The sequence below is a fragment of the Giraffa tippelskirchi genome, chromosome 8 (genome assembly GCF_054371585.1).
Source record: "Giraffa tippelskirchi isolate mGirTip1 chromosome 8, T2T-mGirTip1v1.2.pri, whole genome shotgun sequence".
Classification (NCBI taxonomy): domain Eukaryota; kingdom Metazoa; phylum Chordata; class Mammalia; order Artiodactyla; family Giraffidae; genus Giraffa; species Giraffa tippelskirchi.
Genome location: NC_137282.1, coordinates 27,496,963 through 27,517,990, shown reverse-complemented (window position 1 = coordinate 27,517,990; position 21,028 = coordinate 27,496,963). Strand labels below are relative to the sequence as shown.

Sequence of the window (21,028 nt, the reverse complement as noted above, 5' to 3'; positions counted from 1 at the left end):
ATCGGCTGTCCCAGCTGTTCTGTTTTTAGGGCCTCATTCTAGGAGGAAGGATATCATAAACAGAGCATTGCTACCACTTCCAAAAGATATTAAATAACAGACTCTAACATGCTATTTCACTTTGTCCCCACATAAATCCTTCAGTAAATTTGAGTGCCCCCATCTTATAGGTGGAGGAAGTCAATTTTAAGAGGATAATCAATTTGTCCAAGACCATCAGAGTAACAGCTGAAAGAGCCATGATTCAAAGCCAGGTCTCCCAAACTCAACATTCTAGAGCCTACATCTGCCCTTCAAACAAAACCTAGAGAACATACACGGTCTTCTCTCTGTAGGCTCCCTTATTGGCAGGTGTGCACTAGCGTCTGACTAGCATGCTAGGGAGCAGAGTGGTCGCCGGTGTCTGCAACTGCACCAGCTGGAAAAACTTCGGAGAAAAATCACAATGATGCTTTTGATAAAACACACAACAAACCTGGAGATCAGGATCAGTGGTCATGATTTCAATTCAGGTCCCTCTGGTTCCATACCACTCAAAGACACAGGCAACAGGACAAAAAGCCCTAGGGGCCAAAGGGGAACTGTGAAGGAGTCAACACAGGGTTGACAGTAAACGTTAACACATTTACTCTAGAAAGAAATGACAGGGGAGAGCAAACCAGCATAAAGAGAACACACTCACCTGTTTCTTCATCTATTCTGAAAACCCCAACACCAGAACCATCTCGAATGGAGTAGTGGATCTCCCCATCTCTTCCTATGTCCTCATCACGAGCGGACACCTTCATGACTGAAGAACCAATAGGGGCGTTTTCTTTCACCGCACCCTTTTCCACAAAGCTGGGAAACACCGGTGGATGGAGGTTCTCATTCACGTCGATGACCTCAACTTCAATGTAGCAAGTGGAAGACAGAGAAATGGGCTTCCCTTTGTCTTTGGCCCTCACCGTGAGATTATATACCTGCTTCTTCTCGAAGTCCAACTGCTGTATGATTCTCACGGCTCCGCTGAGCTTATCCACATCAAAGTTTCCTTCTCCGTGGTCCAGGAGACTGTACCTCACTTGACTCGACTGACCCAAATCAGGGTCGTGGGCCTCTAACCACATGATTATGGTCCCTTCTGGAAGGTCCTCTCGAACTTTCACGCGGTAATTAGGGGGAATAAACTTGGGCGGGTTGTCGTTCACGTCCTCTAAGGATACTTTGAGAATCACGGTGGAGAGCAGCTGGGGTTCTTCCCTGGCTTGATCCCTGGCTTCAACTTTTAAGTAATGCACACTCTGCTCCTCACGGTCCAAGGGGTTCAGGATTTTAACCACTCCAGTCACACTGTCGATTGAGAACTTGTCTGTGTCAGTGAGAACAGAGTACCTCACATGTCCATTTGGCCCCAGGTCTTTATCTGTGGCTTCCACCTGGATGATTTCACTATTTATCTCTTTGTCTTCGCTCACTTCGACAAAGTAGCTCTCCTGTAAAAATTCAGGTGGATTATCGTTGGCATCCAGGACTTGGATCTCCAGCAGATGCCATGCAGCCCTCCGTGGCAGGCCCAGGTCAGACACTGTGATGTTCAGGGTGTATCTGTCTGTCATCTCACGGTCGAGGGGAGACAGGATTTTGAGCATCCCCGTTTCCATGTCAATAACGAAGCAGCTATCCTCATTTCCTCCGGAAATGGCGTAGACCAGCTTCCCGTTGAAGCCAGTGTCAAGATCAGTAGCATTCATGAAAAGCAGGCTGGCACCCACAGGCTGGTTTTCCTTCACCTGGATCCCAGCTGGAAGAGTACTTCTGAACTGGGGCGCGTGAGCATTGACAGAGTGGGAATCAAAGAAGACATCCTCGACCTCTCCCTGGTTGTGCAGCTTATTTGCCTGCAGGAGTTTCTCCGCCAACATTTTGGCCACGCCCGTCTCCTCACACTGCAGGCTGACTGGCTTGCGAAGGGCAGCCACGGTCATGTTGATGTATAACGGGGTGGCAAAATTCTCTCCATCTGTAGCCGTGATTCTCAGGCTGTGAAATGACGCCTTGGCCCCTAAGCCATCCATCAGCGACTGCTTTAACGACAGTACCCCGGAATTGGGGTTCAAGCTGAACAAGTCCAGTTCATTTCCAGCCTCGATCTGGTATCGCACCAACTGAAGTTCATCCGCATCGATGGCAGAGACGGTAGTTATCTGCTCCCCAACGCCCAGATCCCTGGGAATCGTTCCTTCACAATTTATCTTCTCGAACAGGGGTGTGTTGTCATTCAAGTTATTGAGAGTAAGGGTGGCAAGGATCTCAACCTCCCGGCGGTAGGGCGAGCCCCAGTCTGACGCCCGAATCCTCAGAGTGTAAACCCGTGGCATCAGCTCATAGTCCAAGTTTTCTGAAGTACTCACGGCGCCTGTGAAATGGTTAATGACGAACGGCACGTGATTTAAGTTCGCAATGCTGTAAGTCACGTACCCGTTCTCACCCTCATCAGGGTCTACAGCGCTCACACGCATGACCGTAGTACCAATGGGCACATTCTCATCAAAAGATGCTTTGTAGGCTGTCTGGGTAAATTCCGGAGGGTGACTGTTGGCACTCAAGACTTTAACCAAGACTCTGGTCGAGGCTTTTCTGTCGCTTGTTGTGACTTCAAGTTCAAAATGCGATGCCTGCTGTCTTTTCAGGGGTTCTAAGATGGAAATGAGACCAGTGTTGTGATTCAGAGTGAATTTAGCTTTTCCAGGTGTGCTTTTAAAAACATACTTCAAATGAGGATAGCTAGGCATGGCTTTTACCATGACCACAGGTGTGTGGGGAGGAGCGAATTCGCTGATTTCTGCTCTATAAACCTCCTTTTCGAACCTGACTGGCCCTGCTTTGAACCGTGGCGAAATCACATGGATCACTTTCACAGAAGAGAATTGGGGAGGAGTTCCTTTGTCTTTCGCCTGGAGCGTCAGGTTGTAGCCGAAAGGATGACTGTCCCAGTCAATGGCACCAACAGCTTTGAGCTTGTATTCTCTGCTCCCTGGAGAGGCCCTCACTGTTCTGAACTGCTGAAGGAGGTCTCCTGCCACGATACTTAAAGAAGCGACCTCCCCATTGGCACCCTGATCGCAATCATCCACGGTCACGATAGCGTACGTGGGGTCCCTGTCCAGTTCGGACGGTGACGAGGTCACGGCTGTTATCACGGGGGCACATGCGTTGGCCTGCTCCACGTGAACCGTGAGCTTGGCCATGCTGCTGATGCCGCTGCTCCCGTACAACTTCATGCCGCGGTCCACGGCGAGAATCTCCATCTCGTAGACACTGGTCTCTGTGTAGTCAAGTCTGCCCGTTAAAACGATGGTGCCACTGGTGGGGTGGATGGCAAACATGTCTGTTCGGTCTTTGAAACTGTAGTAGAATTCTCCATTGGTGCCTATGTCTGCATCCGTGGCACTGACTCTCGCGATACTGGTCCTTATGGCTGTGTTTTCAGGTAGAGAGACACTGTACGAAGTGGGGGAGAACAGGGGTCTCAGGTCATTTGTATCCAGCACTTGCACCCTGACCTTTGTTCGTGCTTCGGCGTTAGTATTTTTTTCCACTGCTTTGACAATCAACGTGTAATGATCTTTCACTTCTCTGTTGAGAATAGCTGTATTTCCTCCTTTGGTCCTTATTCTTAGAAAGCAAAAGTCTCCAAGAACGTACTCTTCAGCTTTGAATAGGTTTTCGTTGTCTCCTGAGATGATTTTGTACCTTAACTCCCACAGTGGATTTGTCATGTGAATACCCATCTTTACGGGATGCCCCACATAGGTTTTTGCTGCAGAGTTTTCATGCACTGTGACGTTGTACTGGAAATGTGTGAACCGCAAGGGCGTCTGTTCCAGCGTTCCACTTCCATCACCATCTCCGAAATGCTGGAGGAGGCGCAGCAGAAGCAGAAGCGAGGCCAAGTGCCTCCCCATCGCTTAACTGTCAGGCACCTACGAGCCAAGCAAATAAGGAACATTACTTCAGGGAAATAAAAAGTGTACATTTTTTCTTGAGGCTTGTTTCAGACCTCACATTTTAATACAGCATTCGCCATCTACACAGAATATGAGTAAGTGCAATGGTTTTCCAATAGAAGTATCAACACTCCTAATATTTCTAGAATTACTAAGGTCAAGAACAATTTTCAGTTTATTGACTCCAACAATCTTAATGACCATCTGCCAGCTGTAACAACAAAATTTATTCCTGCACTTCAATCTTGTAGGCAAGTATACTGCTGCTGCTGCTGCTGCGGCTAAGTCACTTCAGTCGTGTCTGACTCTGTGCAACCCCATAGACGGCAGCCCACCAGGCTCCTCCGTCCCTGGGATTCTCCAGGCAAGAACACTGGAGTGGGTTGCCATTTCCTTCTCCAATGCATGCATGCTTGCTAAGTTGCTTCAGTCATGTCTGACTCTGTGCAACCCCATAGACGGCAGCCCACTAGGCTCCTCTGTCCACAGGATTCTCCAGGAAAGAATACTGGAATTGGTTGCCATTTCCTTCTCCAGAAGGCAACTATAACTGACTGCTAAAAAGGTACACAAAGGTCCGTCTAGTCAAAGCTATGTTTTTTCCAGTGGTCATGTATGAATGTGAGAGTTGGACTATAGAGAAAGCTGAGCACTGAAGAATTGATACTTTTGAACTGTGGTGTTGGAGAAGACTCTTGAGAGTCCTTTGGACAGCAAGGAGATCTAACCAGTCCATCCTAAAGGAAATCAGTCCAGTATATTCATTGGAAGGACTGATGCTGAAGCTGAAACTCCAGTACTTTGGCCACCTGATGCGAAGAACTGACTCATTTGAAAAGACCCTGATGCTGGAAAAGACTGAAAGCGGGAGGAGAAGGGGACGACAGAGGATGAGATGGTTGGATGGCATCACCGACTCCTGGAGTTGGTGATGGACAGGCAGGCCTGGCATGCTGCAGTTCATGGGGTCGCAGAGTCAGACGTGACTGAGCGACTGAACTGAACTCAAGAAGGAACACCGTGAGACTGTTTACATTTGGTGCGATGCAGGTGTGTGCATGCTCAGTCGTGTACAACTCGTGACCCCACGGACTGGGGCCCACCAAGCTTCTCTGTCCAGATATCCCAGGCAAGGATACTAGAATGGGTTGCAATTTCCTTCCCCAAGGGATCTTCCCAACCCATTCGTCTCTTGTATCTCCTGCACTAGCAGGCAGAATTCTTTACCACTATGCTGTGGGAAGCCTTTGTTTACATTTACTTACAAGAAGTGAAAGTGAAAGTGTTAGTTGCTCAGTTACGTCTGACTCTTTGTGACTCCATGTACTGTAGCCCACCAGGCTCCTCTGTCCATGGTATTTCCCAGGCAAGAATACTGGAGTGGGTTGTCACTCCCTTCTCCAGGGGATCTTCTCGACCCAGGGATTGAACCCAAGTCTCTCGCATTGCAGGCAGATTCTTTACCATCTGAGCCACCAGGGAAGCCCACATTTCCTTGTATACAGTAAATTAAGTGCTCAAAAGCTCATGAACTTAACACTACTACAGTGTCCTGAGCATGAGAAGCTTCGGACAACTAAATCAGAACCACCAAAGAAACTCTCAATGGTGGTTTTATATAACCTCCCATAATGACAGCTTACAATCTCATTTCAAACTTTATCCTGAAATTATATTTCTTTATAAGAATGATTAAGTTCACTCCCTACATAATACAAGGGTTTAGCATCTCATTTGGCACTATATAACTATTTAAAGGTATTAAAATAATTATATCATCAAGTTTAATACTGAGGTCATTTCTGAACCAACAAACTGAGCCAAAAAAAGTCTGTTTAGAAAGAGAAGACCAAGAGCTTGACGTCCAGCAGGACCTGCCCTCCCTCAACCAGGGACGCAGATCTTGGCATCAGCACTGGGGTGTCACGACTGCTGCCCACAACCAGTGCTCAGAGGGTCCACTGTCTTTGGGGCTCTGAACAACCTGTCCCCTGAACACAAAACACAGACACACGCAAAGCTAAATCATCTTAAGGGATCACATGTGGAGGGGCCCGATCAGCAAGGTGGCGGGCACTGCAGGGGGTCCAAGGGTGAAGCGGGAGGAAAGAGGACATTTGAGACAGGGGTGCCCTGAACCAGAGGGAAGGCAGCCAAGTCCACTGGGCTGGGGCCTGGCTGGGGAGCAGGACAACTACCTTCAGACCAACTGTTTCCCTAGGGGCCGACATCATTCACTTGGTAAATCAAGGCAGCTTCACAAGAGGACAGCATTGCAGCCCTGAAAAGGACCTCTCCACTGAACATCCGGAAAATGGGACCGCTCCCCAAGCTGAGAGAAACAGCAGGCTGGAGGGCTGGCCAAACAGGCAGGGGAAATTAGCATGGCAACTTAAATTCAGAGGAGCTTAACTCAGCGACCACCAACTTTGCCCCACGAGTCATTTCATTAGGGAAAAAAAAAGAAAAAAGCTGATATGCTGAAAGCAATTAGAAGCTTAACTGATACTGAATCACGTTGAAGTCGGGCAGCCTAACTTGTTCTTTAGTGATCACGTCTTCTCAGCAGATCAAGTCAGGAAAGCAGACAGATTTTTGGCCTTCAGAACAACTGATATTTAAACAAAATAAGACAATCTTTTCCCAAAACTCTCTCTTAATTTGGTCCACAGATCTAATACTCAGGGAAATTTGAGGAGTATGCAACAATCTGGTGATTTTATCAAAACAAGCGGCAACTTTGATTCATGACTGAATTCAACCTACAGAGAACCTGACAGTAGACAGACTGCTGTGTTATGCTCAGTCCCTCAGTCGTGTCCTACTCTTTGAGACCCCGTGGGCGGTATCCCGCCAGGCTCCTCTGTCCATGGGATTCTGTAGGCAAGAACACTGGAGTGGGTTGCCATGCCCTCCTCCAGGGGATCTTCCCAACCCAGGGATCAAACCCAGGACTCCTGCACTGTAGGCAGATTCTTTACCATCTGAGCCACCAGGGAAGCCCATAAATACTGGAATGGGTGGCCTATCCCTTCTCCAGGGGATCTTCCCGACCCAGGAATCGAACCGGCATCTCCTACATTGCAGGCAGATTCTTTACCAGCTGAGCTACCAGGGAAGCCCCACACTGTGCTAGCTACATGAAATTCAACAATTCACATAATTATTTTAAAAGGCAAAGATCCTGGTTCTGAGGCATTTACAAACCAGGGATAAAATGTAAAGAAAATGCTTTACAGAATCATTAAAAAGATGATGTTTGCACAAGCACCTTTATTTTAGAACACAATGTTACTATCAACAGTATCCACTTTACAACAAAATATTAATCCAGGATTCTACTGCAAAATACTTTTGCTTAATTCTACAAATAAAATATTATGGAGTCATCAAAAAGAGTAAGAGAGTACTCTATACACTGACATGTAAAGATGTCCAGATATAGTAACAGGGAAAACTAAACCAATCCCATTTACATTTGCAAAAAAAAAGGGGAGATAAATAGGTGCATGGTTCATGGATGTGCTTAAAAATGATTGAGAAATTCTGAATGGATAAGAAGTAAACTGTTAACAGTAGTAACTTCTGGAGAACAGGAAGCTGGGGGAATGTTTACACCTTCACTGTTCTCTACTATGTGAATTTTTAGCACACACACACACACACACACACACACATTATCATGAATTCACTTTTTTTCATTATTTGAGTCATTCAACACCTGTTTAGTGAGCACCTACCATACCCATTTTCCCCGATGGCTGAGCAGGTAAAGAATCTGCCTGCAACGCAGGAGACACTGAAGACTCGGGTTCGATCCCCTGGAGTAGGAAATAGCAACTCACTCCAGTATTCTCACCTGAAAAATCTCATGGACAGAGGAGCCTGGTGGGCTACAGTCTATGGGGTCGCAAAGAGTCAGATACTACTGAGCATGCATGCACCACTGTGCTGGACCACCCTGTCTGAAACAGTTCTACAAGCTGCTGATACAAAAGTGAACCAAACTATCAACTCCTCACGGAAGGTACAGTTCCTGGTGAGAGACAAACAAACATGGAAACAAAGAGTCTATCAGATGCTAATGATGAGTGCTAAGGAGAAAAATAAAGCAGAAAGAAACAGACATGGAGGGAAAAGAGAAAAAAAAAAGGACGCGAGTTTCTCAACCTCAGCTGTATTGACATTTGGGGCAGATAATTCTTGACTGGGGAAGAGGGGCTGTGGGGCAGAGAGCTGTCCCAGGCATCCTTTGGTATTAACCCTGCTCTCCACCCAACTAAAAGCCTACAGCCTCTCCTCCCCGCAACCAAAGCAAAAAATGATGTCTGCAGACAGTGCCAAATGGCCCCTGAAGCTCAAAGTCATGTCCTGGAGAGAAGTGCTAGTTAGGGAAACCACAAAGAGACAGACCGTGGTGGCTTGGCACAGTGGGTGAGGGGAGAGTAGCAAAGGAGATCCTCTCTTTAAGTATGCCCATCATTTTACAATACTTTTAGATTGTCAGAAAAATTACAGTTTCCCCACTGTTAACATCTCACCTGATGATGGTACATTTGTCACAACTAATGAACTAATATTAACACAGTGTTAGTCACTGTCTAGTCCCAATGCCCTTTGTCTGTCCCAGGACCCCAGCCAAGACAGCCGCGTTATATTCAGTCACCATATCGTCTCAGACTCCTCAGGACTGTAACAGTTTCTCTGATTTGCCTTGACTCCTCTGGACTGTAACAGTTTCTCTGATTTGCCTTGTTTTTCATGACCTTGACAGTTTTGAGACGTACTGGTCAGGTATTTTGTAGACTGTCCCTGGACTGGAATTTGCTGGATATTTTTCGCATGATTAGACTGGGGCTATGTGCTGAAGGGAGGTTGAGCGGGGGGTGAAGTGCCATGTTCATCGCATCGCCTTGGTGGCGATGCTGACCCTGATCACTGGGCTGAAGCAGAGTTTGTCTGGTTTCTCTGCAGTGGGAGACTCGCTCCCCGCTTTCACTATGCAGTCCGCCAGTAAGGGGTGGAGAGTTCTGCTACATAAGTCATTTAGAGTTCTTCTGCAAGGGAGATCTGCTATCCTCTCCTAATTATGTCTTTATCATTTCTTCTGATCAATGTGGCTTCATGGATAAATGGTGATTTGTAGTACTTTGGATGCTATTAATACTACAAATAAAATGAGAACAGGGGAGTGACATGCTGGAATCTAAAGTGAAAGGTTATGACCAACCTAGACAGCATATTAAAAAGCAGAGACTTTACTTTGCCAGCAAAAGTCTGTCTAGTCAAAGCTATGGTTTTTCCAGTAGTCACGTATGGATGTGAGAGTTGGACTAAAAGAAAGCTGAGCGCCGAAGAATTGATGCTTTTGAACTGTGGTGTTGGAGAAGACTCTTGAGAGTCCCTTGGACAGCAAGGAGATCCAAACAGTCCATCCTAAAGGAGATCAGCCCAAGGTGTTCATTGTAAGGACTGATGCTGAAGCTGAAATTCCAATATTTTGGCCACCTGATGCGAAGAACTGACTCACTGGAAAAGACCCTGATGCTGGGAAAGATTCAAGGCGGGAAGAGAAGGGGATGACAGAGGATGGATGGTTGGATGGCATCACCGACTCAATGGACGTGAGTAAGTAAACTCCGGGAGTTGATGATGGACAGGGAAGCCTGGCGTGCTGCAGTCCATGGGGTTGTAAAGAGTCGGACACGACTGAGCAACTGAACTGAACTGAACTGAAAGTGAAAGGGCTGCTCAGGTACCAGAGTGGACGACAGAAGGAAGGGTGGCTGGGGTAAAGGCTGGAGGGAGAGAAGACACTGCAGTAGACACTGTACAGGTTACAGACCCTGGTGACTCTGCCCCAAATGTGGTCCTGGTGGGGGTGGGGAGGAGGGCGACATTCTGGATCCATTTCAGGACCCATTGATGAACTGGAGGGTAGAGGTGGGAGGAGAGGAAGGGGGAGACATGGAAGAAGACCCTGGAGATTGTGTGCTGAGCTGGAAGTGGGCTTCAGGTTCTAAGAGAGGGAAGCCTGAACTGAGGGAGGAACAGATTTTAGGGAGCACAATTGGGGGTTCAGCTTTGGACATGTTAGGATAGAAATGCCAACTGTTATCTAAGTAATGATTTCCAGTCGGTAGTTAGACATGCAGGAGAGGCCCACCCCTGGAGACAGAAGCTTGACAGTGGTCAGAATATGGAAGATGCTATTAATATATTTAAAAGCAGAAAACTAAATGAGATCACCTGCAAAGAGGACACCGACAGACAAGAAATGAAAACCACGGACAGAGCCCTGCTATCCTCCAAGATGTAGGAGACAGAAGACAAGAGGAACCAGCCACTGGGCAGAAGCGAGAAACAGTGGTGTGACAATGACCACGGTAACGAAACGGATCTCTCTGAACATTTGAAGCCTAACATGAGGACTTGAAAATGACCCATCTATACTGGCTGGTGCCCTGCTGATCCCTACACCACGGGTACTCTGGACATGCCCTTCACCCCCACAGCACAAGGAGAAGGCTCAAGATGTCAAACCGCTGCAGCTGCTCTTCCCCACAGCATCTCCGTGACCAGCGGCCCCTGCAGCCTCTGCCACCTCCCCCGTTTCCCTCACAGCTGGATTCCCACCACCTCTCACCCTTCACAGCTCACCCACCGCAGTTCTCAGGGAACACACCACAGCTGGAATCAACTTTTTTGGCCACGTTCATAACTGAGACCTCTTAAAATCCTGAATTTGTTCTGCAAACTTGGCTAATAGAATGCCACTGTAATCATAATAAATTATTAAATGAAAGGCTTTTGATCAGAAAAAAAATCCACTTTCTAAGAGATATTGTTATGTTGTTGTTGCTTGGTCACTAAGTTGTGTCTGACTCTTTGCATTCCCAGACTCCTCTGTCCATGGGATTTTCCAGGCAAGAATACTGGAACGGATTGCCGTTTCCTTCTCCAGAGGATCTTCCTGACTTAGGAAGAATGGAACTCATTTCCCTGTGTCTCCTGCATTGGCAGGTAGATTCTTTACCACTGAGCCATCGGGGAAGCCCAAGAGATACTGTTAACCTTACAGTAATTTATCTGAGACCTGCGAACTCAGGTTTCACCTTGAAATGCCATGATCAAAGAAACTGTGGCTACTACTCTATGTAAAACAAACAGCAAAGCTGGAAAGCACACACACACACACACAAACAAAAAATCTTAGAAAGATACCAATACCATTTCATCTAAAAAGTACATTATTACCTAGCGCTCATGCTTATGAAAAATTAAACTCCAAAAACCATTTTAGCCAAAGGCTACACTTTTGATATTTAGAAGGCAATCACACTATGTGAACGCACAGTAATCCAGGATTTCTTCTGTGCATTTTCCAAAGTGAAAACAAAGAATGTTTACCTAGTTCGGCCTTTACGGAAAAGGGCCTCAGGTCGAAAGCTTAAGTATCTTTAGCACAGATTTCTGAAAATCCATAAATAAGAAAGATCATTTTTCTGGTAGAAGTCAGGTATTAACACATTCAGGTTTCTTCATTAGCAAGACTTCCATGTGAAGTGTTTCAGTCAATTCCTGTGACCACACAGGCTTCACACAACAGAACACAGCCCTGTGCTGAGAACTGAGTAAGTTCAAGTATTTAGATCAAGAATCTAGTTCTGAATCTTCTGAATGAAGATTCAGAAGTGCTTTGGGTGCTTCAAAGACAAGGTGCTAGGTGGGACCCGACATGATGCAATTCATATATTCTATTAGATGTTGCATATTTATTAATCAAAGTCACAACTTATGCACACCATTAGCCATTCCAGCCCTCTATCTAAGAGGGAAGCAGGATCAGACTCTCCATCCCATATACGATAATAAAGTTACACAGAAATATTCAAGAATTTCATGTTTTCCTTCATCATACTCCTATCTTCTATCCACCTCAGTGAGAATGTCACTAGAATTGAACTTATTACTGAAATTTAGAGCTTCCTGTTCGATTTGAATAGGGTCACATTTTAAAAGCATCTTCTAGAGATGTCTAAATAGTGAGAAAGATAACTATGTTTTCAAAGAGAACTGTCATGAAGTTGTCAAAAGACAATAAGGAATGTAAATGACTCTAGCTTTTTAAAGATACTGTATATTAAATAAACGTTTAATGATCTCTAAAATCACTTAACAGGAGTCAATAAAGAGTACTGTGTGTCTTACAAAGCCTGCTTGTTACTTAGCTATAACCAATTCACAGCTTCCAGATGACATTCACAACAGGAAAAAACCCTGCATTTTTCTAATAAATTATAATAGCCATAGACAGTCGTTTTAAAAGCTTTCATTCTCAACACTGAAAAATGAATGGGCAGGTCTTGTTTATTTCCGGGTGCATACTAAATCCTTTGAAGCCATCTTAATACTTTTTTGCAGTAAAAATGGGGGGAGGGGGTGGCTCTATCAAACCAGAACTGGTATGCTTTGGTCTTTTTTCTCGCCATCCATCACACCACAAATCAAGTTCACAACTAAGATTTCTAAAACTTGTTTTGCATCTATGTCCTCTCTCTGAACCATTCCCTCCTGGATTCCCTCTTCCCTCAGACCTCTCCCTAGCCTAATACCCACCCAATCCCAGATTCCTAGCTCACTGAGGTGCTATGACGGACTACCCTGACCCGGATGGATCTCTCTTATCACGCTGGAGATCACTGTTCATTTGGCCTCCTCCCCTGCTGGACTGTAAGCTTCTTGACAGCAGGACACCTGCTTTGTTCACCACTGTTTACTGTATCTGGCTCAGCGTCTGGCACAGAGGAGATCCACAGTTGTTCAGGTTCATCAATGGACAGATGGACAAGGATCGGGGATGGAAAACAAAAGGCAGGACTGAAGGGTGGCTGCTGAGAGGGGGACAAAGAGGGATAACATGGGAAATTAACACATCCATCATTGTAAACCTAACAGGAAATCCAGGCACAACCACTAGGCCAGTAACAGTACTGCAGACAGGTGCCCTGAAGAAGGCTCTAATTTTCAGCAGCTCAGAAAGGGGTCACCATCAACCTCAAAATGCTTCCAAAGTGGCTACAAGTGATGCCAGATCAGTGAGCTTATTATGAAGTATTATGCTTGAACATTCTATGAAGATAAGAATTAAATAATTACTGATTTTCCTAAGTGGTCTGTAGAAGACATTTAATTATAGACTTATCTCCACAAATATAATAAACCTTTCGAGGTAAGCCAGAATTTGGGCAATATAATTAAATCTCGGACTTAAACATGATTTTTAAAACTTTTATGTTGTGAAATAGATTTCTCATTTAATTCAACAGATTTTTCAAATAAAAAGTTGCTTTCAGACATGAGAAGAGGAAAAAACAGCAACTTACTGATGTTAGTTAAATGAATCATCTGCATCGCTCACTTCAAACACTCCTTACCAGCGCCTAAGGACAAACTAACACTTGCAAATTGAACAATTAGTTGAGACAAAAAGACATACCTTGGCTTCATCAACTATATAATTTGGTCCAAAAGAAAGCCTACCTATTACAGTTTCCTACTCATAAAGATTAAATAGACACCCAGCCTTCCAGCTTCCTGCTATTAAATCAGGTCCTTTAGGCCACATATTAGGCCATGGAGACATTTAATGCAACAATAATGCACTAATTTGATTCAGTTTACCGATTCCATGTAAAATCAGCCAAACTTGGGTGGGAAAACAGGGAAAAGAGAGTTAAAAAAATCTGTAACATCTCTTTCACTTCTAGCATTCAAACAAATGACTACTTCGGAGATGATTTAGGAGCTAAGTCCAAACACATACACTAGCAAGGCATGGGACCAGGGCAAGGAAAACAGTAATTACTTTGCATATCATTTTTAGAGTCCTCTTTCTGCACCTGTCCATAACACGGATTTAAATGGTCTATTAACACGGTGGGAACCCACTAGGAGTACTTCTGTGTGTATGTGTGTGCTCAGTCACTAAGTCATGTCTGACTCTTGGTTACCCCATGGACTGCAGCCAGCCAAGTTCCTCTGTCCATGGGATCTCCCAGGAAAGAATACTGGAATGGGTTCCCACTTCCTCCTCTAGGTATCTTCCCCACCCAGGGATCAAACTGGCAGTCTCCTGCCTTGGCAGGCGGATTCTTTACCACTGAGCTACCAGAAGTACTTTTAGTGACTAATTATGACACAAATGAATACATATACAGGAGGCCTGAAATATTTTATGAAGTCCTCTAATAATCTCACTTCCTTTCAGAATGACAAAGAATTTGGCTCATTTAAGGTATTCATTTTTCAAGAAATGGGTACACAATCACACACTTTACTCAGATCAAACCTTACAATGAACGTGTTGAACACCATGTTTGACATAACTCTGAGTTATACCCATTGCTGTTTTTAAAAATTATGGAATGTTTTAAGTGCTTTTCACCCACATTAAAGCTTAAATAAATAGCAAAGAAAAGTGTTAGTCACTCAGCCGTGTCCGACTCTTTGTGACCCCATGGTCTGTAGCCCCGCCAGGCTCCTCTGTCCATGGGATTCTCCAGCAATAATACTGGAGTGGGTAGCCATTCCCTTTTCCAGGGGCTCTTCCCAACTAGGATTGAACCTGGGTCTCCTGCATTGCAGGCAGATTCTTCACCATCTTGAGCCACCAGGGCAGCCCTACAGAAAAGAAAGGGAGATGGTAATTCCACTTGTGGAACCAGAGCTGTCCTAAAATACTGAAGGCAAAGCCAAACATCAGAATTAACCTACACAGCTAGAGAAACACCCATGTACTTGGGTTTTATGTGTAACTACAGTACTGGATATGTTGGAGAACCACAACTAAGAGTAAACTGAAAAAACAGCACCATCATCCAGTTTTAACATGTGCAGCTATCTTCTTAAAACTATCGAAACCTACCTCTGAACGTATGAAGCCTTAAGAATCGACTTTTGTGAAAAATACATAAATAACTGAAGATCACTCGCGTTCTAGATCTTTTCCAATTTTCATAATCATTGTAAATATCCAAGCTTTAAAAAAAAAAAAAGCTCCTCTACTAGGCACCAGGGAGTTGCTTAACAAAAGCTATTTAATGAAACCACAGTTCAGACACATGCAAAAAGAAAGAAAACAAAAAAGAAACCCTCCAACTGCATAAAAAATATTTATGAGTTTACTTTCCTAATGCACACAATTGCGTCCTTGTCTTCAAAGCTCCGCAGTTCACATCCGTGGGAACAGAAATATCTTCAGAGACTAGAGAAAGTTAGCTTCCTAGAGGAAAGAAGTTAGAAGAAGAAAACGAAAGAACCAGAATCTCTTCCCTAAAAAAAAAAACAAAACCAAAAAAGGACCTTGAAGTTTCACTTCCAAAAAAGCTAGAAACACCCAGACAGCCCAGTTGCAAATGTTTAGTCCGGAGATTTCTCAAAAGCACCTCTTCTAACTACCTTCAACCAGCTACCACTCAAACCTCAGGGCAGCACTCCCTCCCACCCCGCCAGGGCACAAAACATCCAAGGAAACCGGCGACTCCATTTCAAAAACCCCATCCCTCAGCAGCTGGCCTCCCCTTCCATCACACCTACGCCGTGAAATCTCTCGCAAATCGGGAGCAGCAACCGCGGAGCGAGATCGGCTAGGTCCTCAGCCGACACGCGTGTTACCGGAGAGGAGACAGCGCAGAGCGCGCGCGTGAAGTTTCCGAGCTCCGGGGCGCCGGCGCGCAGGTTCCCGGCCCCGCGGGCGCCTGGAGCCCCGCGCCGCGGCCGCCGCTCGGATTTCCAGCAATGGCTCCGGGGGCCAGAGCCGGGGCGGCGCGGGGCGGCCACCCGCCCGCTCGCCCGATCCAAGCGCTTGGATCGGTGATTACGAGGCAGGTCACGTCGCCAATTACCCGCTCCCGCCTCTCTGCCTCCCCTCAGCCACCCGCTCGAACCCCCGGGGCCTGCCCTGAACTTTCCCAACGAGCAGGCGCCTGGGCACCTACCACCCATCCGGGGGGTCTCTTTCTCTCCATCCCGTTCCCAGGCGCCGGCGGGGCACGACCCTGGACTAGACACTCCGGGGCAGGAGTCCCCCCGACCCACCCCCGCCGAGCCAGGTGGAAGCCCTGCAACCCCGCAGCAGCAAGGTGCCCGACCGATCGACCGGCGATGGCACCGCGCGCGCCGCCGCGCCCCTCGCCCACCGCCCCAGGGCCCCTTCTGGCCTCCTTCCAACTTACAGCAAAGTTGGCCCCAAGTGGCCGCCGCAGAGTTCTCGGGGGCGCGCGCCCCGCCGCCTCAGCGCGCCCCCGGGCGAGGTCCGGGTCGGCCGGGCGCCTGGCTGGGGCCGCCGCGCCCCATCGTGTCCCCGCGGCTAGCCCGCGCTCTCCGCGCGCCCTGCTCCGAGGCAGCGCCCGGACGCCCGCGCGCGCGCCCCGCTCTCCCAGGCCGCCCGGCGCAGCCCCCCGCGCGGCTCACGCACCCGGCACGGGGGATATCCCTCCGCTCCCGGCCACGCCCGCTCACGCCGGCGCTCGTTTCTCCCGCGCTGAAACTCTGGACCCTACTTTCCCCCGAGCGGCCGGACGTCCCCCAGCCCTCGGGGCCCCGGGGCCGCGAAGCCCGGCCAAGGGGTCAGGGAGCTCCCGGCCGCTACAGCGACCGGCTTCTTGCCAGGAGATCAGTGAATGTCCAGGAAGATCTAGCGACACCGCGAGGAGAAAACAAATCGCTCTAGCGCTGAGGTTAGTTATGGCCAGCACAGATTTGTGCAAGGAATTAATATGGAATGTTCCCTGCTAGGAGAGGGGAAACATTAGCTTAGCTCCAAAAAAAAAAAAAAAGTCAGCTAATGGGCTTCAAGAAAAAGCTTCCCACGCCCCCCCCCCTTTAGATTTCCGAGTACCTTGAGGGAATTCCTAAATCTGCATTTGAATGCCGTGGTTGCAGGTCTGCCCTTGCTCGGCGGAATCAAGTCTTACAAAAGGTCTGAAAAGGAATGCAGTTTGATGGGAATCTACTTCCTTCTTCAATCTACACTGAAACCCCGGGAAAGTGAAATCGCTCCCTCCGCGACCTCTTTGTGCAGAGGTTAGACCGCGGAACCTCCCACGCCCGGGGTTTACGAACCCCAAGCCGGCCTCCCCCGGCGCACGCCCCCCGATCCCCAGAGCTGCGGGGACAAAAGGCAGCTTGTGCCGCCTCGTGCTCTGTCCCACTCGGTGAGTACACCCCGCAAAGCGTGAACGGAGCATAATGTGAAACTCCAGGTTCTTTAGGGAGAAGGGGAAACCTCAGGGAACTCCCCCCACCTCCGCGAGCCCGAGCGCGCAGTCGGGGTATCCCGGGGCTATGAGCCCATCCTCGGCGCGGGCAAAGCTCCAGGCGCCGGCTCAGCGCAGCCCGGAATGCTCCCGGGCGTAGGGAAACAGCCTGGGGAAGAGGGCGGACGTGACCTCGGAAAGTTTGTGGAGCTAGAATACGTTAACACTGTGAGGACAAAGAGAGATAATTTCCCCAGAACCGGTGGAGGGGGGCTGCTGGAGGAACTACCAGGCCGATGGGGGCGAGGGAGTCTAGGGTTAAAGAGGGAATTGCCTTAGTTAAAAGTTAATGCAGCCTACTCTTAGCCATCTCAAAGACGGTGATTAGAAGAAAAAAAAAGTGTCTACCAGGTCGTGGCTGGGAAAGAAAAATCACGCCTGCAGAATGAGTGTGCTGATTCGCGGCACTAAGAGTATGTAGTGTATTCCCGGCGTATTATTTAGAATACACACAAATTTACACATCCAACAAACATCATCATTCAAACACTTGGCTACGGCCATAACTGCGCAAAGCGCTCCCGGGGTTACAGGTCAGTTTCATACATGAACCACCTCGGAAGTAGGTGACCTGATCTCCAAGCTCAATTCGCTGGTGCCCCGGGCCGAATTCTAACTCTAAACGAAACAGGCACACGCGAACGCCAACAGTTTGTAGGGGCAGTATGCAGGGTTGGGGGATAGGAAGGGGTGAGTAAAAAGGCTAAAAAGACACCATCGCATAACATACAATCACAAGATTTTGAAATGGCGCAAAAGAATTCCTAGAGAAAAATTACCATTCATTAATAAATAATAACGCTTACTTGAACTAAAACATCTGTTGGGGAATCCCGATTTGCCGGCCAGGTCCACTGAGAAACCTAATTGCCTGAAAGAAGTCGCACTTCGTCGCCAGACGAACAGCCAAGAGCCAGAGATGTAGATTTCAGAGTCCGGTGCTGCCACGTTTTTAACTGATCCTTTCGCCCCAAAGGAACGAAAAGGAGGTGCCTTTTACCTACCCTCTAATTACCCTCACATGAACGAGAGATGGAGTTCAAGCTCCATGTTTGTCCTCTCAATAGTTAGTCCTCCCTAACCCAGTACCCAGAGGTTCTGGGACATTAGGGGGATGGGGGGTGGGTTCCCAAAAATTAAAAAAAAAAAAAAAGCTTTCTGCCAGCACCGCTTCCTCATCCAGTTCACCCAAGCTGGTATTTGTAAATTAGACACCGAATGGGCCGGAGTGGGTGGTAAGTGAAGGCTAGGGTGACGGCCAGGGACCTCACGCCCACGTCCCATGAGCACCCGGCAGGTCCAAGTTCGCGGTCCGCGCGGAACCCCGCAGGGAGCGCGCGCTTCACCGGGTGTCCGGACTAGAGGGCGCTGCGCCACTGCGGATCACACGGCACCGAGGCGCCCTCCCCGGGCACCATTTCTATAATAAGTTACATTCGAAATAATGCACAAACGGCGTAGCTTTTCAAGTTCTTTTGAACAGTGCTCTGCAAGTATTTCACGAATTCCAAAACCTGTGCATACTGATCTTTGATTCCCGAGCTAAGCACAGCCTTTGGGGGTGGTGGGGGGGTGGGAGGGTGCAGTTCCCCGAGCGGAAAGCCGGTAGGATGCACACGCTTCCCTGTACTAGGCAAGCACCCTCACATCATTTCATTTCTGTTTAAACTTAAGAAGACAGAAAGGCTTGCACGAAAGAAGGAACTCACCCGTTCCAGCCGAGTCCTCGGGGCCCTGCTTTAAAGTGCCGACAGCTCCGTAATCCCCACGCGATCTGGATGTTTGTTAGAAGCCGTGTCTGAAGTACCAACTTTGCTTGTTCCCTGCGATCTTCACCATGTCCCCAGCGAGGGTGTGATCCGCCCGCGCCGCCCAGGTGGCCGCATCTCCGGAGTCTTACCGTCCTTGGCGGGGAGAAACTTGAGCAGCGAAAGGAGATGAGTGCGCGAGGGCCGGGGAGAAACCAAGTTTGTCAGGACTTGTCCGGGCAGCCGAGCCGCGGAGTTTGGGAGTTGCGGCCGGGAACTGCGGCGGATCGCTGCCTCTCTCCGCGCTCCTCCTCTCTCCCTCCCTCCCGGAGGCCGCGGGGGAGGGGAGGTGACGTCAGCGCCCCGCCTCGCCCCCAGCCCCGCGGCCGGGACCAGGGTGCTCCCGCGGGGTCCGCCTCCCGGACAGTAGCGGCGGCGAGCGGACTGGCTGGGCCGGCCTCCCTGCCGCAGCAGTGTCTTGCGGTCCCGACGGCGGAGCGTCCGCCCTTCTCCACCGCGCCGCGTCTGCCCGGGAGCCGCCGAGCCCCAGCACCTGAGCCGGCCCGCGGCGCGCACCTCTCCGGCGGGCTGCCTCGCCGGCCTCCTCCGCCCGCGTTTCTCACGCCTCGAACTGCAGGTGATGCTCTTCCCCTTCTGCCGCTGAGATTTCGTCGCGACGTGTCGCCTACCCGGCTTTTTGGTTGTTTTTTTTTTTGCAGGGCGGAAGCCCGAACAGCCTCTGCAGACTGGCCTGGACGACTTGTACTTTTTTTTGCAGCCCTCCAACTTCAGGATGTGATTTGATTTAAATACTTCTCGGGCTCTAGCGCTGTTTGTGGTCTGTGCGTTGAAAATCACGGAGCCATATTTTAACGTGCAAATCCTTTCCAAAAGCTCCTCCGTATTTAGACAGTACTCTGAAGCATCCAAGGATCCGAGGGGTGCGGAGTTGGGGGGTGGGGTAGGGTGGAGATGGGGGAGGAGCCAATTTCTGTTTCTTACAAGTCATCCATCATGATAGGGGCTAATACACGAAGGAATCAATCGTCTACTCATAGGATCAGATAAATGCAAACGCTGTTGAAGTTGAATTTGTAAGTGAAATGCGTCTTTCTATGGAAGTATCCAGCCTCCTTTATGGAAGCATCCACTCCAGGAAAATATATGCTGTGGAATATATGTATTTTTAATGCCGCTAAACTACCAAAATAAAAATCTCTCCTCAACAGCATGAAATTTCCAGGGAGCCATTTCTGTGATTTTACACTGTCCCCAGAAGGTTGGCATTAAAATTCAAAGACCCCTGAAAAGGGCTGGCGGCTGGGAACGGGTTCTGTTAATACCTTTGCAGCCATTGGTGTATATCTAGTGGTCAGTTTAGCTGGTGTTATCTTTGAAAGGCAAAGAGCAAAACCCCTAGGATACAGGAAGCAAGGCAAAGACGTAAACAGTTAAGAAGAAAGACGATTAAACGTTGGCACATTGGGTGAACTTAGCCTTAAGGAAGTCATATAACTTCTCTACATTTCAGTTCCCTCATCTTGATAAGCGCATGATATCTGTTTCACATTGTAAAACTGTATTCTTGTGTTTTTCCATCTAAAAATATTTATTGAATGTCATCTATTTGCCAGGGAAGCAGCCTTCAAGCAGGCAGCCCTTTTTCCCAGCATCATATAAAGTGTCTCATAAGCACACAGTAGGGGTTTCCCTGGTAGGTCAGCTGGTAAAGAATCCGCTCGAAATGCAGGAGACCTGGGTTTGATCCCTGGGTTGGGAAGATCCCCAGGAGGAGGGCATGACAACCCGTTCCAGTATTCTTGCCTGGAGAATTCCATGGACAGAGGAGCCTGAAGGGCTACAGTCCCATGGGGTCGCAAAGACTCGGACTTGACTGAGAGACTAAGCACAAGCACTTAGGAGTTCATCAGTAGTCGTTTTCTTTCCCTCCGTGGTTCTTTGCAACGACTTG

General features: G+C 48.2%; 1 protein-coding gene across 6 annotated transcripts in view; it reads right to left on the bottom strand.

Moving 5' to 3' along the window:
* The window catches only part of FAT1 (FAT atypical cadherin 1), a 126,226-nt gene extending 106,511 nt beyond the window's left edge, over positions 1–19,715 (bottom strand). For 3 of the 6 annotated variants that reach the window (XR_014062612.1, XM_081521691.1, XM_081521695.1), the window contains exons 1-2: positions 19,018–19,715; positions 683–3,965 (exon numbers count right to left, since the gene is read on the bottom strand). Coding sequence is in view for 5 of the 6 variants with exons in the window: in XM_081521691.1 (XP_081377817.1) it covers positions 683–3,947 (3,265 nt within the window). In the remaining variant the exon portion in view is untranslated. Of the gene's footprint in view, positions 1–682; positions 3,966–15,176; positions 15,324–16,225; positions 16,440–16,467; positions 16,748–19,017 lie in introns of those variants that run through there. The other 3 variants (XM_081521694.1, XM_081521693.1, XM_081521692.1) reach the window with 3 other exon arrangements.
* Positions 19,716–21,028: the final 1,313 nt, after the last annotated feature.